Source organism: Giraffa tippelskirchi, chromosome Y (assembly GCF_054371585.1).
Source record: "Giraffa tippelskirchi isolate mGirTip1 chromosome Y, T2T-mGirTip1v1.2.pri, whole genome shotgun sequence".
Taxonomy (NCBI): domain Eukaryota; kingdom Metazoa; phylum Chordata; class Mammalia; order Artiodactyla; family Giraffidae; genus Giraffa; species Giraffa tippelskirchi.
This window is the reverse complement of record NC_137290.1, coordinates 2,626,319-2,643,886: the sequence shown is the minus strand read 5'-3', so window position 1 is coordinate 2,643,886 and position 17,568 is coordinate 2,626,319. Positions and strand designations below refer to the sequence as shown.

At 41.0% G+C, this 17,568-nt stretch overlaps 1 protein-coding gene and 1 long non-coding RNA gene across 2 annotated transcripts in view; one reads left to right on the top strand and one right to left on the bottom strand.

The window, feature by feature from the left end:
* Positions 1–17,568, top strand: part of LOC145537823 (uncharacterized) — an 80,822-nt gene that overhangs the window by 15,130 nt on the left and 48,124 nt on the right. The window lies entirely within an intron of this gene.
* LOC145537655 (allergen Bos d 2-like) lies at positions 613–12,766 on the bottom strand. The gene is made up of 6 exons (XM_081568511.1): positions 9,799–12,766; positions 8,580–8,719; positions 8,318–8,388; positions 6,822–6,929; positions 4,664–4,787; positions 613–772 (listed from the first exon to the last, which is right to left on the bottom strand). The coding sequence occupies exons 1-6, from the start codon at positions 9,877–9,879 to the stop codon at positions 613–615; spliced, it is 684 nt and encodes a 227-aa protein (XP_081424637.1). The 5' UTR covers positions 9,880–12,766.

Here is a 17,568-nt window from a genome sequence, read left to right as displayed (position 1 = left end):
GTTGATTTCTTTTTGTTTTTCTATGTGTTTTTCTGTTTATTGTATTATCTGAAGAGCTCATGTGAATTAAAGATGTAATGAACAGCATGGTGACTACGACAAATAGGATTGCACATGTAACCTGTCAGTTGCTTAGAGAACTTTTAAGTATTTTTATCTCTAACACACACAGACACACACACATATGGGGTAAAGTGAGTAACAGATGTGTTAGTTAATTTGTGTCTTATGTAAATCACCAGTGACATTTTTTCTTTGACTCTTGCTTCCTGCTCCTTATCTCCCTGCAAACTTCTAAGAGTTGGTATATCCACACTGATTAAACTTAATCCACTTGTGATAGAGGATCCCTCTTCCCCATGATCTGATACATTGTCAGTTGGATAAAGATCCCTGAAAATAATTTTTCAGATAAAAATTTTTTAATGGGTCATATTTCCTGCCTGGTTCCTAATGTTGCTTTCATTATTCAATCTGCACCTTTTTCTGTTAGAAGTTTTACAAGTCTTTTAGTGCCGTATCTCAGTGGTCACACTTCTTACAGCCTCTGGTCAGCTTTGTTTTGATTTTTAAAAACATACACTGGGTCTCAGTGCTGTGTTCTGCTTTTCTCTACTTGCAGTTCGAGGGTTTCTCATGGTGACGGTTCTCTCTTTCGGGGTCTTGAGCACAAGCACGGTTGATGTAGTGCATGGACTTGGCTCTGGTATAACATGTGGGATCTTCCCCGATGAGGAATTCAGTCTGTGTCCCCTGCACTGGCAGGTGGATTCTGAACCAGTGGACCCTGGAGAAGTCCCTCTGGTCAATTTGTCCTTTCTTTGTTTTAATTCTTGTTGTAGGTGGCTTGCCTGGGTGAGAACTAAGTGAGCATTGCTTCATTCTTTCCGGGGCTTTTAGTTGTTATCCTTCACTCTTCCCCAGTAGCAACATCGGACACCTTCCAACCTGGGGGACTCATCTTTCCATGTCATATCTGTTTGCCATTTTACACAGCTCCTGGGGTTCCCGCAGCAAGAATGGAGTGGTTTGCCCACCCCCCTCCAGTGGCTGACGATTTGTCAGAACTCTTCACTATGACCTGTCTGTCCTGGATGGCCCTGCACGAAAAGGCTCACAGCTTCACTGAGTTATGCCAGCCCCTTCAGCACACAAGGCGGTGATCCATGAAGCGGGTATAGCTTAGTCGTCAACCACTATTGTTCCGTTTTCTGTCAACAACTCGAGTTAATGGAGACAAGTATCTTGACCTTGGAGATGAGTGTGTGGTTGTAACATGCATTCAGCGCACATGTAGCTTACAGGGAGCCCTGGCAGGGTACGTGAGCAGTGCCCTACTCTGTCTTGTCTGTCACTCCTGCAGCATTTCCGGTGCACCCAGCCTTCCTTATCCTCAGGAGCTCACCAAAGGTCCCTGAGTGGTCTAGGAATGCCTCATCTCTCCCATCTCCCTTAATCATTTTGCCTGGTCTCTTGTCTCATCCAGTTGCATGATCTATTGGGTACCCATGATGCTCCTTTATTCCCATCAGTTGTCTGACTAACCAATTCTATCTCTCCCATGACATCTGACAGGAACATTATATCACCATATACAACTACCATGTTTGGTTTATTTTCTCTTCTCATAAACACACTTGCTGGATTCACACCATTTGTCCTAAACAGCATTATCCCCCCCTTCTTTGTACACTCGATTTTCTTCACAGTTGAATTTACATGTTTTGTGCATTTCCCAGTAGAAGTTTGTTCAGTACACATGTATGCATTAATGAATTTATTGATCAGTTTAGGAATCCAGTAACATCAGGAAGAACAGAGGACATTCATAGTTGGAAAACCGTGGGTTCTGGGTCATGATTTCCTGGGAGAGAATGAATGATGATTTCAAGGAAAAGGTCTATTATCTTCATACGTATGATTGGAACACATTACTGCTTCGATGCTGCTCATATTCTTACTTCTTTTTTTTCTTTACATCTGAAAGGAAAGTAACATATTGCCCATAGCAGGAATGGTAAAAGAGAAGCAGTTTCTGATAGAAACAGTGAAGAAATTTTCGTGCAAGAGTCATTTCTGAGAAGTTCATCTGTGTGTGTGCCCCTGTGGGGTTGCATAGAATTACCACCTGGTAAAGTTAGTTATGAGCAGTCCTGTATCTAGTCTTATATTAATAGGTACTAAGTTACGTATTCACAGCTCTGAAATGTAGAAGATTATAAACTATGTGAAATGTGCCACTTACGTCATCTGTAATCTCATCTATCATCATGCATGTGTTGTGGCTGCAAGGTCATTCATTCTCAGTGGGATTCCCCAACGATCATCATATCTTACAGCTCAGGACTTCACACAGTCTCCTCGTTTGTCCTCAAAGCATCTTTCTGTGGAGTCTAGACCGTGTCCATCTTTAGATATTTAATGCAAAGACTGAGCCTTTGGCACGTGGCAATGTGAAGTGTTTTGTTATCCCATTCTTTATTAAAATTGATTTTTATTGACGTATAGGTGATGTGCAATGTTGTATTAGTTTCAGGTGTAGAGGAAGGCGATTCATTTATACATTTGTTGTTGCTGAGTTGCTAAGGTGTGTCCCAAACTTTGTGTCCTATGGGGTATATCTTGCCAGACTCCTCTGTTCATTGGATTTTCCAGGCAAGAATACTGGATGGGGTTTCCATTTCCTGCTCCAAGGGATCTTCGTGACCCAGGGATAGAACCTGCCTCTCCTGTGTTTCCTGCATTGGGAGGCAGGTTCTCAACTTATGAGTCACCTTAGAAGCCCTCATTTATACATATATGTAGGTACATGTATACCTTTTTAGATTCTTCTTCTTTTAAGTTATTACAAGCCATTGAGTATAGTTCTCTGTGTTATCCAGTAGATCTTTTTTGGCTTATTTTATATAATTTCACGTGTATCTGGTCCTCTGAAACTCCTAATTTACCCTTTGCCTGCTTCCCCTTTGGTCACCATTAATTTTGTCTATGAGAGTCTGTTTCTGTTTTATTAATGGTTCATTTGCATCATATTTTAGACTCCACATGGACTTGATAGCATATATTTGCCTTTCTCTTTCTGACTTACTTCTCTCAGTAAGATCATCTCTAGGTCCAACCATGTTGCTGCAAGTAGCATTATTTTCTTCTTTTTCATGCCCTGGTAATATTCCATTGTGTATGTTCAGTTCAGTTCAGTCACTCAGTCGTGTCTGATTCTTTGTGACCCCATGAATCGCAGCACTCCAGGGCTCCCTGTCCATCACCAACTCCCGGAGTCTACCCAAACCCATGTCCATCGAGTCAGTGATGCCATCCAGCCATCTCATCCTCTGTCATCCCCTTCTCCTCCTGCCCCCAATCCTTCCCAGCATCAGGGTGTTTTCCAATGAGTCAATTCTTCGCATGAGGTGGCCAAAGTATTGGAGTTTCAGCTTCAACATCAGTCCTTCCAATGAACACCCAGAACTGATCTCCTTTAGGATAGACTGGTTGGATCTTCTTGCAGTCCAGGGCACTCTCAAGAGTCTTCTCCAACACCACAGTTCAAAAGCATCTGTTCTTCGGCGGTCAGCTTTCTTCATCGTCCATCTCTCACATCCATACATGACTACTGGAAAAACCATAGCCTTAACTAGACGGACCTTTGTTGGCAAGGTGATGTCTCTGCTTTTAAATATGCTATCTAGGTTGGTCATAACCTTCCTTCCAAGGAGTAAGTGTCTTTTAATTTCATTGCTGCAATCACCATCAGCAGTGATTTTGGAGCCCCCAAAATTAAAGTCTGACACTGTTTCCATTGTTACCCCATCTATTTCCCATGAAGTGATGGGACCAGATGCCATGATCTTCGTTTTCTGAATGTTGAGCTTTATGCCAACTTTTTCACTCTCCTCTTTCACTTTTATCAAGAGGCTCTTTAGTTCTTCTTCACTTTCTGCCATAAGGGTGGTGTCATCTGCAAATCTGAGGTTATTGATTTTTCTCCAGGCATTCTTGATTCCAGCTTGTGTTACTTCCAGCCCAGAGTTTCTCAGGATGTACTCTGCATATAAATTAAATAAGCAGGGTGACAGTGTACAGCCTTGACGTATTCCTTTTCCTATTTGGAACCAGTCTGTTGTTCCATGTCCAGTTCTAACTGTTGCTTCCTGACCTGCATACAGGTTTCTCACAAGAGAGGTCAGATGGTCTGGTATTCCCATCTCTTGAAGAATTTTACACATTTTATTGTGATCCACACAGTCAAAGGCTTTGACATAGTCAATAAAGCAGAAATAGATGTTTTTCTGGAATTCTCTTGCTTTTTCGATGATTCATCAGATGCTGACAATTTGATCTCTGGTTCCTCTGCCTTTTCTAAAACCAGGTTTAGCATGTGTATGTATCCCATTCTTAAAGCAGTAAAATACTCCTCCCTCAACGAGTAAACGGACAGAAAAGAAACTCAGCCTTGTTATTTGTCACATGTCTACTCACCCAACCGATGTTCTCTGTTCTTATGGAGGACAATTGTCTGTGAAAGAGAATGAATAAGGGGAAAGATGACCATTGACATGCCTCTATTTCAAAGGATTATTTCAAAGCAGCTTTTATAAAAGATGTCTCTGCGAAAGGGAAATTTGACTTGAATGTCCCCGTGATGTGTTTTCCTTTCGCATACCTGTTGTCGTCTGGGGCTTTACCTGTTTCGATGACATTTTGAATATTTTCATTGGGAATCCCCCTTTCACTGTTCAGTTCCTGATACTTCTGAAATTCTTCTTGAGTGAAGCTGTCTCCTCTGCCTGGGTTTCATAGGAAACAGGGCAGAAGAAGTGTGCGTTAGAATCTTTTATAGGGTATAGAGTACCACCTGGTCATAGCTGTAGTGTCCAGCATGACTCCCCAACACCACTGCCCTCCACCATCACCTAAACCTTGCTCTCCAGGTAGTTTTCCACAGATGTGCCTGAGTGTGCACATAGGTCTTCAGATTTTTCCATGGGATAGAGTCCACATAGTTAACAAGTTACCACATTCCTGTTCTTACAACTACCGAGTGAGCTACGGATCATTCACCTGTGAGCTTAAGCATCCCCCAGTGAGATGCAATCCTTCATGGTGCATCAAAGAAGTTCATGGCGAGTCTGAGACTCAGAATTCCTCCCAACTCTAACATTTCCTGTTCACTTTGTCTACATCCTAGAATTCCATCCCTGTGGTTTTCATGAACCCTCATGAATGGGCGGGGAATGATTTGGAATTTTCAAAAGCACACTGACCCCATTGAGATGGTGCAGGACCATGTGTTCTTTGCCCCACACCTGATATTTTCTGCCTGCCTTTTGTCTGTGAAAGATTTTAGTCAAAGAATAAGTTTAATCAGAGAATTGAGAATGTTGGATAGCAAAGGAAAACAGACAAAGGAGATGAAATAATAATAATGTCATTAAGAAGCAAAGACAAGAACCTGTAGTTTCTCCCCAGGAGCAATAGATATTATTCTGGGTCATATCCTGTGAGCTGTTTTATACACACTGAAACCCCCAACCAATGGACAAGTTTACTATATGATGACCAGACTGCAACCATGATATAACCTGCCACGGATTAGAGAATTGACATCCAGGAGATGGGAACATAGTGACCCTGGAACTGAAGATTAACTATCTTGAAAGCAATCAAGATGATGCTGGTCAGAACCCTCATGGTCAATTTCAAAATGACTGTCAGAGCTGACTGTTTTTGCAAGAAATCCCCTCCCTCTGTCTGTAAAAGCTTTTGCCCCACTGGTTGCCAGTTGTGGGGTGGAGCAGTCAGGCTTTGAACAGAAGTCCACCCCACCCCCACCCCCTTGTTGCTGGCATATGAACGAAAGCATACATTCCTTCCTACGAAGCTGGGCTCTTAGTTGGCTTTGGAAAGGGGAGTAGCAGGAACCCACTTTTGGTAACAACCTCACACACACTTCTCAAGGATTCATTCAGGCTTTGTCATCCTCAAATACGAGGCAAAATAGCCATCCACCTCCAATGCCCATATAATACCAGAAAGGATAAAGGGATGTCAGAGAACCCATGGGATTGTGCAGATTGCAGAATGATTGACATGCCTGTCCACAATTCCTCTGCAGGATTCAAATCATTGAGAGGTATCTGCAGAGCATTGGGTTCAAGTTCAGGGATCGTTTTAATAGTGTGATGAAGAAGACAGTGTTAGTTGTAGAGATGAATGCAGCCATGGCCGGGACCTGTGAGTCTGCTAAACTCAGATTTAAACCTTGGTTCACTTGGGCATCAGGACCTGGGAACTCTGTTGTCTGATACTTGGCGAGAAACTCATGGAGCTTCCTGGAATATTTCATTTGAAATCTGGGATAAGTGTATCTCATGTTTAAAAATGCCATCTGATAGAATCCCCAATAGATATATTTCCTCATTTTTCTAGCAGACACACTTTCTATATCCCTGACTCATGTCACATGAAGTCTGAGTTCTCCATGTGAACACATGTCTGTTCCAGGGTTCTTCATAGGAGGTGCTGTGGTTAGTTGCTCATTCCTATCTGACTCTTTCAAACCCCATGAACTCCAGCCTTCCAGGCTCCTCTGTCCATGGGATTCTCCAGGCAAGAACACTGGAGTGTGTTCCCAGGCTCTCCTCCAGGGATTTCTTGACCCAGGGATAGAATCCAGGTGTCCTACGTTGCAGGTGGGTTCTTTTCCTGTCTGAGCAGCCCCAAAGCCATCATATAAGGTATGTGTGTACTTATCACATTAGTATAAAAATACTGATCATAGGAACACATCTACTTTTTATTGACTAAACTACAGTACGTACCAACACCTTCAGTCATTTTTGTGATCTTCTCTCCATCATCATTTTCAATATAAGTTACCAGCATGTTGTCTGATACATAAATCAGTTGCAAAATATTTGTACCTGCGACTGTGACAGGAAAAAAAAAAAATCAAGCCTCAATATGATTGACTTCTTTGCTTTTCATTTGAGTGTGTCTTATTCCTCACATGCTGTCATCAGTCTTCCCTCCGATGGTGGACTGTAACTCGCTGACATTTCTAGTGCTGTGTTGTTAGAACCAGTTAAGACAGCTAGTAAACTAGGAACGTTTTCTCCACACCCCTTTCTCCTGAAGATAAAAGACTTCCAGTCTTCTAGAATGAGCAGTCTGTGGACGAGGCAAAGTTTCTTATTGCAGCTATCATAGGTGTTGAACCTCAGCCATCTCATACCAGCTCACAACAGCTGACTGTTAAATTTTCAGGAATTTTGTGACCCAGTATGGAGGTGCAGTCATGATTAGAAAGGAATTCTAATAATTTGAATGAATTATAGCAAAATAAAAGTTAATACTCAATCCAGAGTTATTTCCTAGTACAAGAGCTAATAAAAGAGGTACAAATTAGTCTATTGCAAAATGTTGGGCATATATACTCTGCAGTGATTGCAGATTAGATCCTGTGGCTGTGTGTCCACAGTTGAAATTGGAAAAGATTCATCAGACCAAGATTAGAATCCTCCTTTCTACATTTTTTCCATGAAATTGAAATATATGGACATTTGACCACTTAGTATATTACAGTATTGATATTAATATTTGAGAATTATTTTCTGTTATTTTCAACTACAGAGATAAAATCTATGTTAATGCCCCTTTTAAATTATGTATTTATATTCATATTTGAAAATTATTTTCTGTTATTTTCAACTACAGAGATAAAATCTATGTTAATGCCCCTTTCAAATTATGTATTTATATTCATATTTGAGAATTCTTCTTATTTTAAGCTATAGAGATAGAAGTCTATGGTAAAGTCCCTTTCAATTATGTAAAAATTAGTTTGAAATTTGGGCTCTTTTTTAGCTGTTCTCATTTTTGGGCTTTAGGTTAATCATGTTCTACTTACTAAACTCTCTAGTGAAGAACTTTTAATATTTAAAGAATTACTTTAGTTATTGCAAATTTGATCATGGAGGTCAAATAAAAGAAAAAAAAAATTGAGAGAATTGTTACAATTCTAAGTAGATCTATGCACTTCTCCATGCCCGAGGAACAGGAGGAGTCAATAATCTTGGAATTCTTCTCAGAGAGCATCAATGCCCACATTCCAACCTTGGACCTCATCCTGGTATTGTGGGGCAGAATTGATTGCTGAACAATTAAATGGCTCTTCCAAGGTTGTATTGGTAATGAGTAGAGGAAATGGTCCACCCATCCAGACATCTAGTTGTCTTGATTGGAACTGAGACTATCCACCTGAACATGTTCCATGGTTTTCTGGAAGACGGCCCATCTGAAAAGCTCAAATACTCACATTCTATGACGTAAACATCTCCTTCTTGTCTCTTTAGCACTTCTGTGAATAAAGGGCATCTCCCGTCATCCCTGAAAACCAAACAGACAAGACATTCCTTCCCACCATTCACTCCCCAGGGCTTGAGGACACTCTTCTGGGAATAGAGTTCACACTCCCACTTCACAGCCATGATTCACACTTTTCACTACACATTGGAGACTGGACCCCATGTCAAAAGTCAACAGACTGCTTGTTTTCAGTTGGGTCAGATTGTGCTTACTTGGCATAAAATGTAAGGGCGAGGTATTCACAGTCATTGATACATTCAATCCGACGATAGTAACCCCCCAGTGGGCCCCCTTCCACAATCTTCTCCATGTTATCTGCAGCTGCGTAAATGGAGTGCCACTCTCCTGTAACCTAACAAGGAAGTTGTATGTTAACGTGAGTCAGTCTCTTTTCTGGTTCGTCACCAATACACAGCACCATCTTGGCTCTGCATTTACCACAGAAGAGAAGTAAATTGAATCTTTTTAAGCCAAGAAGATTAATAAATTAAAATATGCTTGCTCCTGGAAGAAAAGTTATGACCAACCTAGACAGTGTATTAAAAGGCAGAGACATTACTTTGCCAACAAAAGTCCATCTAGTCCAAGCTATGGTTTTTCCAGTAGTCGTGTGTGGATGTGAGAGTTGGACTATAAAGAAAGCTGAGCACTGAAGAATTGATGCTTTTGAGCTGTGGTGTTGGAGAAGACTCTTGAGAGTCCCTTGAACTGCAAGGAGATCCAACCAGTCCATCCTAAAGGTGATCAGTCCTGAATATCCATTGGAAGGACTGATGCCGAAGCTGAAACTCCAGTGCTTTGGCCACCTGATGCTAAGAACTGACTCACTAGAAAAGACCTTGATGCTGGGAAAGATTGAAGGCAGGAGGAAAAGGGGATGACAGAGGATGAGGTGGTTGGCTGGCTTCACGGACTCGATGGACACGAGTTTGAGTAAGCTCCGGCAGTTGGTGATGAACAGGGAGACCTGGTGTGCTGCAGTCCATGGGGTTGCAAAGAGTCGGACACAGCTGAGCGACTGAACTGACTCACTGAAGCAAAGAAGATTTCTACTTCCTACCTTGCTGGATAACATGACATGAGATCACGATTTCTGTTGGAGCAGAAAGCATAGAATTCAGAGATTTTTGTAATAGCTGAAACAACGCCAGTAAAGACCGTGAGAGTTCATAACTTTCTGAATGTTAGCATGTTAGGCTTTTTTTGTTTTGCTTTACCTACAGACAAATAAGATAGAAGAAAAATACCAACAGCAGGTAGACTGAGTATTGTGTTACGCTCGTATAGATACAGTGGACCATGGTATGTGCACAGTCTGATCATACATGTAAACAAGAATATCTCGGTCACGTGCACACACAACATGTGACACACACATGCACACACACAATAATAAGCAAGACCTTCTAGCAGATCAGCTCATTCTGGTACCTTTGAGGGGTCTATCTCAGGTGGAGTTTCCTGGGCAGCACAAATCAGGACAAGGACAAGACTCAGCAACAGAACCTTCATCTTCTGACTCTCGTGTTGCTCCTTCTAGAGAAACTGAGGGTGCCCCAATTGTTGGAGAGGATGTGAATTGGTTCCGCTTTTTATAGGCTCTGTCTCTTGGCGGAATACATGTTGATCAAACAGTGGTTAATCACAAGACCATGGTGAGGTAAGCGTAATCTTCTGATATCCTGGTTGGCAGCTGAGCATTTTGGTATTCTTTGCTTCTTATACAACTCCTGGGTTATTCCTTTCACATTGGAGTGGTCTGTTTAAGCTTATTTTCTAAAACTAATGATATCACCTTTGGTTTGAGAAGATAAATATGTGGTATCTCTACCAGGAATCAGTTATCAGGGCATTCCTCAGAGGGGTCAAATTTTTTTTTTTTTAATATTAAATATGCAGTATAGATGATGTACAGTCTTTTTTGTTACAGGTGTACCATATAGGTATTCATAATTTTATTTATATTTTTGAAGTTATAAAAATATTGGCTTTTTTACTCCCTATGTTGTACAATCTTTATTTTTCAAATAATCTTTGTATATTGTTTATTTTATGCATAGTACTTTGTACCTCTTATTCCACTCCTTGTGAGTGCATTACTGACTTCTTTCCCTCAGCATATTCATTTGAATAAACATCTATATATTTTTGTAGACTCCTTTGCCATTGTCCCTGCATATTATCATCAGGATGTGTTCCACTTTTATCCATTCCAGTGTTGATGGATACATGTTCATAGACAAGATTTTGTAAAGAACTGAGCCATCTTATCTCCTGGGTAGAGACTTAGGGGTTGAACTGCTGTATCTCAGTGCCTCTGATTTTCGATTCCTGCCAACAGGAGACGAGACTTTCCATTGCTCCATCCTTGCCAGGACTCAGTATGGTCAGTTGTTTTCATTGCAGAGATTGTATTAAGTGTGTGACTGTATCCAGTTTCAGAAGTACTTTCCATTTCCTCAATGAATAAAGTGGGATGATTGCCATTTGTCTGTTTCCTTTGTCAGGTGTTTCTGCAAGTCGCTTGTTCATTATTGAGTGAATTATTTGTTTTTTTATTAAGTTTGTAAGTTTTTAACATATTCTGCATATAAATCTCTTTTCAGATGGAGATGTGCAAATATGTTTTCTGCCATCGCTGGCTTCTCTTGTGTTTCCTTAAGGTTGTCCCTCATAGATGTAAATATTTTGATTGAGGCTTGGTTATTAACGTTCTGTTCCCAGTGTGGGATCCTGCTTGGTGTATATTCTAATCAGTAACCGCCTAATCTTTGGCCTCTTTAGTCACAGAGTGTCCACCTGTGTTTTGCCTCTAGAGTCTTTCTTGCTTTCGGTCTTAAATACACATCTGTGAGTCTCTCTGTGTTAGTTCTAAAATGTGGAGCAATGAAAGAGTTGAGATTATTTATATATTTTTTGTCATATGAATTCCTAATTTTTCCAGTAGTTTTCCTTATAAGATTATTGTTTTCTTCTGAATTTCCTTTGTAACTGTATCCAAAATCTATGCCTGTATCTGCCTGTCCCTTCCCCACGAGCAGATTTGGTTATGTTTTGGTTTGTGCTTCCCCACTCTTGGTCCTTTTTGGGGGCAGTGTTAAAGACAGTTGAAACATGAAGACCATATGACTAGCCTTCAACTAGTTTGTGTCAAAAACCAAGTGTTCACAGTTCACAAGCTTGTGAAAATAGAATTTTCATCCATTATGGATCCATTCATCAATCCATTTATGGATCATTAGAGTAGTGTGTATTTCTGTTGATTTTCACAAAGGGTGTCTGAAAGAGCAAGACATCAGTTTTTTGCTGTATTTTGGAGCCAAAGGAAATAATCCTTGAGTACATGCTGGCTGCAGAGTTCTCAACATAAGCAGATACTCGGTTTCAAGCATAAGGGTTTAATTGAGTTAAGTTCTACTGGTTTTCTTTTGTGTGTGTGTGTGTGTGTGTGTGTGTGTGTGTGTGTGTGTGTGTTTTCCCTGTTTAGTTGTAATTACATAAGGAGCTCGTGTGATTTAAAGAAACATGTAATGAACAGCATGGTGAGTATGACAAATAGGATTGCACATATACCTGTCAGTCGCTTAGAGCAGAACTGTTAAGTGTTTTTATCTCACAGACACACACACACACACAGGGGATAAAGTTAGTAACAGATGTGTTAGTTCACTTGTGTCTTATGTAAATCGCCAGTGAAATTTTTTCTTTGACTCTACCTTCCTGCTCCTTAACTCCCTGCAAACTTCTAAGAGTTCATATATCTGCATTGGTTTAAACTCAACCCACTTCTCATAGATCCCTCTTCCCCTGGATTTTATATATTGTCAACTCGATAGAGATCCTTGAAAATAATTTTTCAGATAAAAAATTTTTAGTGGTTCATATTTCCTGCCTGGTTCCTAATGTTTTCATTATTCAAATGGCAACTATTTCTCTGAGAATTTTTTAAAGTATTTTAGTAGGGTATCTCAGTGGTCACACTTCCTATAACTTCTGCTAAGGGTTTTTTTTTTGTTTTTTGTTTTTTTTTTAATTTTACAACACACGCTGGGTCTTGGTTGCTGTGTTCTGCCTTTCGCTAGTTATGGACTGAGGGCTTGTCCTTGTGATGGTTCTCTTGTTCAGGCTCTGGAGCACAAGCAGAGTTCGTGTAATGCATGGCCTTTGTTGTCATATAGCACGTGGGATCTTCCAGGATCAAGATTCAGTCTGTGTCCCCTGCATTGGCAGGTGGATTCTGAACCACTGGACCCTAGGGAAGTCCCTCTTTCAGTTTATTCTTTCTTTGTTTTAATTCTTGTTTTAGTGGCTTCCTTGGGTGAGACCTAAGTGAGCATAGCTTCATTCTTTCCGGGGCTATTAGTAGCTGCCGTCTGCACTTCCGCAGTAGCAATACCTTCCAACCTGGGGGGCTCATCTTTCAGTGTCATATCTGTTTGCCATTTTGTACAGTGCGGGGTTCTCCCAGCAAGAATACTGGAGTGGTGTGCCACTCTCTCCTCCAGTGGATCATGTTCTGTCAGAATTCTTCACTATGACACGTCTGTCTTCGGTGGCCCTACATGAAATAGCTCATAGTTTCACTGAGTTATGCCAGCCCTTTCAGCACACAAGCACTAATCCACGAAGGGGGTATAGCTTAGTCGTCAACCACTATTGTTCCGTTTTCTGTCAACAACTGGAGTCAATGGACACCAATATCTTGATCTTGGAGACTGTGGTTTATTCTCTCTTCTCCCAAAGATACTTTCATGATTCACACCATATGTCCTAAACAGAGTTATCACCTCCTTCATTGTACACTCAATTTTCTGCTTGGTTGAATTTACATCTTTTGTGCATTTGCGAATATAGCACCTTTGTTCACTAGACATATGGGCATTAATCAATTTATTGATCAGTTTAGGAATCCAGTAACACCAGCAAGAGCAGAGGACATTCATAGATGGAAAGCCATAGGTTCAGAGCCTTGATTTCCTGGGAGAGAAGAAATGATGACTTGAAGGAAAAGGTCTGTTATCTTCATCTGGATGATTGGTACACATCAGTGCTTTGATGGTGCTCATGGTCTTACTGTTATCCTTATGGGAATGCCCTTGTGTGTTATTTGTTGTTTTTCCCTTGCTGCTTTAAAATTTTTTACTTTTTTTTGATCTTTGTTAATTTTATTAATATGCATCTTGGGGTGTTTTGTCTTGGATTTATCCTGTTTGGGACTCTCTGATTTTCTTGTACTTGGGTGGCTATTTCCTTCCCCATTTTAGGGAAGTTTTCAACTATTGTCTCCTCAAGTATTTTCTCATGACCTTTCTTTTTGTCTTCTTCTGAGACTCCTATGATTCGAATGTTGGGGCGTTTGACATTGTCCCAGAGGTCTCTGAGGTTGTCGTCATTTCTTTTAATTCTTTTTTCTTTTTTCCTCTCTGCTTCATTTATTTGCACCATTCTATCTTCCACCTCACTTATCCTATCTTCTGCTTCAGTTATTCTACGATTGGTTCCCTCCAGAGTGTTTGTGATCTCCTTTATTGCAATATTCATTATGATTGACTCTTTTCTCTTTCTTCTAGGTCCTTGTTAAACATTTCTTGCATCTGCTCAATCCTTGTCTCCAGGCTGTTTATCTGTAACTCGATGTTGTTTTCAAGATTTTGGATCATTTTTACTGTCATTATTCTGAATTCTTTTTCAGGTAGACTCCCTATCTCCTCCTCTTTTGTTTGGTTTGGTGGGCATTTATCTTGTTCCTTTACCTGCTGAGGATTTCTCTGCCTTTTCATCTTGTTTAGATTGCTGTGTATGAAGTGGCCTTTCTGTATTCTGGCAGTTTGTAGTTCCTCTGTATTGTGGAGGTTCCTCCCTGTGGGTGAGATTGGATGGGTGGCTTGTCAAGGTTTCCGGGTTAGGGAAGCTTGCATAGGTGTTCTGGTAGGTGGAGCTGGATTTCTTCTCTCTGGAGTGCAATGAAGTGTCGAGTAGTGAGTTTTGAGATGTCTATGGGTTTGGTGTGACTTTGGGCAGCCTGTATATTAATGTTCAGGGCTCTATTCCTGCATTGCTGGAGAATTAGTGTGGTATGTCTTGCTCTGGAACTTGTTGGCTCCTGGGTGGAGCCTGGTTTCAGTGCAGGTATGGAAGCTTTTGGATTAGCTCTTATCGATTAATGTTTCCTGAAGTCAGGAGTTCTCTGGTGTTGTAAAATTTGGGATTTAAGCCTCCCGCCTCTGGTTTTCAGTCTTATTCTTGCAGTAGTCTCAAGACTTCTCCATCCATACAGCACCAATGATAAAACACATAGGTTAATGGAGAAAAGATTCTCCAGAGTGAGGGACACCAAAAAAGGTTCGCTGAATTAGATGGAAAATTGAAGAGGGAGGAGGGAGATAGAGGTGACCAGGAGGAGAAGAGGGGGAATCAAGGGAGAGCGCAATCTAGTCAGTAATCAATTCCCTATGTGCTCTTCACAGTCTAGAACACTCAGAGAAGTTCACAGAGTTCCATACACAAGAGAAGATGAAGGAAGGAGATAGAGGTGACCAGGGGGAGAGGAGGAGGAGTCGAAAGGAGAGAGACCAATCTAGCCTGTGATCAGTTCCCTACATGTTCTCCACAGCCCGGAACACCCATAGAGCTTCACAGAGTTGGGTAGAGAAGAGAAGGGGGAGGGAGGAGATAGAGGTAACTTAGGGGAGAAAAAGGAGAATTAAAAGGGGGAGAGGGCAGTCAAGCCAGTAAACACACTAAGTAAAAATGGGTACTGAAGATTGGTTTCTTAAAGGTACAAAGATTAAAAAGCAAAGATTAAAAATCTAGAGCAGAGGTTAGACTCTCAAAAATACAATATTAAAAAAAACAAAACAAAATCACAAAAATTATGAAAACTATATACGAAATTTGCTTTAAAAATAAGGTCTTTTTTGCAAGGTAATAGTAGGTTATGAAAATGAAAATTAAAGGAGCAATAAAGGACTGAAAAGTAAAAAGAAATTAAAAATTTTAAAAATGATAATAGTAAAGATATGTCTAGGAATATCTCTGGGCGTGTGGTGGGTGGCGTGGGGTTAGTTCAGTTTCAGATAGTTCCTTGTTCTAGCTTATATTTCTCAAGGTCTATAGGCCCCTTCCAGTGTAGTCGGTGGCAAGTACAAGGTTTTAATGTGTTGCACCTTTCACTTCCAAAGTGGTTCCCTCTGTTTATTTTGGCTTGTTGTGTTTGCAAGTCTCTTCAGTGTCTAATTTCCGGCCTGACACAAGGGGGTGAAAGTGGTCACTTATTTAGGCTCACTTGTTCTGTCGTGCTGTGGGGAGGGAGGAACACTGCAAACAAATATCATTGGTGTGTGTGGGGAGTGCTTGCAGTGTCTCGGCCACATTGGGTTTGCCCCCGCTTACAGCGTGTGTGCTTTCCCAGTCTACACTGCTCAGGACAAATAATCCTTGAATAAATGCTGGCTGCAGTCTTCTCAACATAAGCAGATACTCGGCTTCAAACATAAGGCTTTAATTGACTTGAGTTCTACTTTTTTTTTGCATGTGTTTTTCTGTTTCACTATCATTACCTAAGGAGGTCCTGTGATTTAAAAAAGATGTAATGAACAGCATGGTGACTATGACTAATAGTATTGCAGTCGCTTAGAGTAGAACTTCTACATGTTTTTATCTCATACACAAAAACACACACGGGTTAATGTGTGAGGAGGGAGATGTGTGAGTTCCCTTGTTTCTTATGCAAATCACCAGTGATATTTATTCTTTGATTCTACCTTCCTGATCCTTTACACTCTGCAAAGTTCTGAGAGTTACTATGTCAGCACTGATTAAACTCAATGCACTTGTCATAGATCCCTCTAGCCCAAGATTTGATATATTTTTAACTGGCTAAAGATACTTGATAATAATATTTCATATACGTGTTTTAATGGTTCATATTTCCTGTCTGGTTTCTAATGTTGCTTTCATGATTCAAACTGAAGTTGTTTCTGTTAGAATTTTAAAAACTATTTTATGATGTGTCAGAGTGGTCACACTTCTTATAACTTCTGCTCACTTTTATTCTTTTTTTTTAATTTTAAACTACACACTGGGAGTTGGTTGCTGTGCTCTGCTTTTCTCGTCTTGCAGTTGGAGGGCTTCTCATGGTGATGGTTCTCCAGTTGGGGCTCTAGATCCCAAGCACAGTTGATGTAGCTCATGGGCTTAGTTGTGCAGCATAGGGGATCTTTCTGGATCAGGGATTCAACCTGTGTCCCCTGCATTGGCTGGTGGATTCTGAAGCACTGGACCCCAAAGTCATTTTTTTGTTTCTTTGCTTTGCTTCTTGCTTTAGGCAGCTTTCTCATGGTGAGAATAAATAAGCATTGCTTCATTCTTTCCGGGGCTAATAGTAGTCATCCTCCGCTCTTCTCCAGTAGCAACATCTAACACCTTCCAACCTGGGGGACTTATCTTTCCGTGTCATATCTGTTTGCCATTTTACACAGCTCCTGGGGTTCCTGCAGCAAGAATGGAGTGGTTTGCCCACCCCCCTCCAGTGGCTGACGATTTGTCAGAACTCTTCACTATGACCTGTCTGTCCTGGGTGGCCCTACATGAAAAGGCTCACAGCTTCACTGAGTTATGCCAGCCCCTTCAGCACACAAGGCAGTGATCCATGAATCGGGTATAGCTTAGTCATCAACCACTATTGTTCCATTTTCTGTCAACAACTCTAGTTAATGGAGACAAGTATCTTGACCTTGGAGATGAGTGTATGGTTGTAACATGCATTCAGCGCACATGTAGCTTACAGGGAGCCCTGGCAGGGTACGTGAGCAGTGCCCTACTCTGTCTTGTCTGTCACTCCTGCAGCATTTCCGGTGCACCCAGCCTTCCTTATCCTCAGGAGCTCACCAAAGGTCCCTGAGTGGTCTAAGAATGCCTCATCTCTCCCATCTCCCTTAATCATTTTGCCTGGTCTCTTGTCTCATCCAGTTGCATGATCTATTGGGTACCCATGATGCTCCTTTATTCCCATCAGTTGTCTGACTAACCAATTCTATCTCTCCCATGACATCTGACGGGAACATTATATCACCATATACAACTACCATGTTTGGTTTATTTTCTCTTCTCATAAACACACTTGCTGGATTCACACCATTTGTCCTAAACAGCATTATCTGCCCTTTCTTTGTACACTCGATTTTCTCCACAGTTGAATTT

Bases quoted from the DNA above. Each gene is read 5' to 3' on its own strand.
- LOC145537655 (XM_081568511.1), bottom strand. From the start codon at position 9,879: ATGAAGGTTCTGTTGCTGAGTCTTGTCCTTGTCCTGATTTGTGCTGCC. The intron at 6,930-8,317 runs GTGAGTATTTGA...TTCCTGTCACAG, and splicing joins AGATGTTTACGTCATAGAAT to TCGCAGGTACAAATATTTTG. The intron at 773-4,663 runs GTATGCGAAAGG...CCACTGGTTCAG, and splicing joins AAAGCCCCAGACGACAACAG to AATCCACCTGCCAGTGCAGG.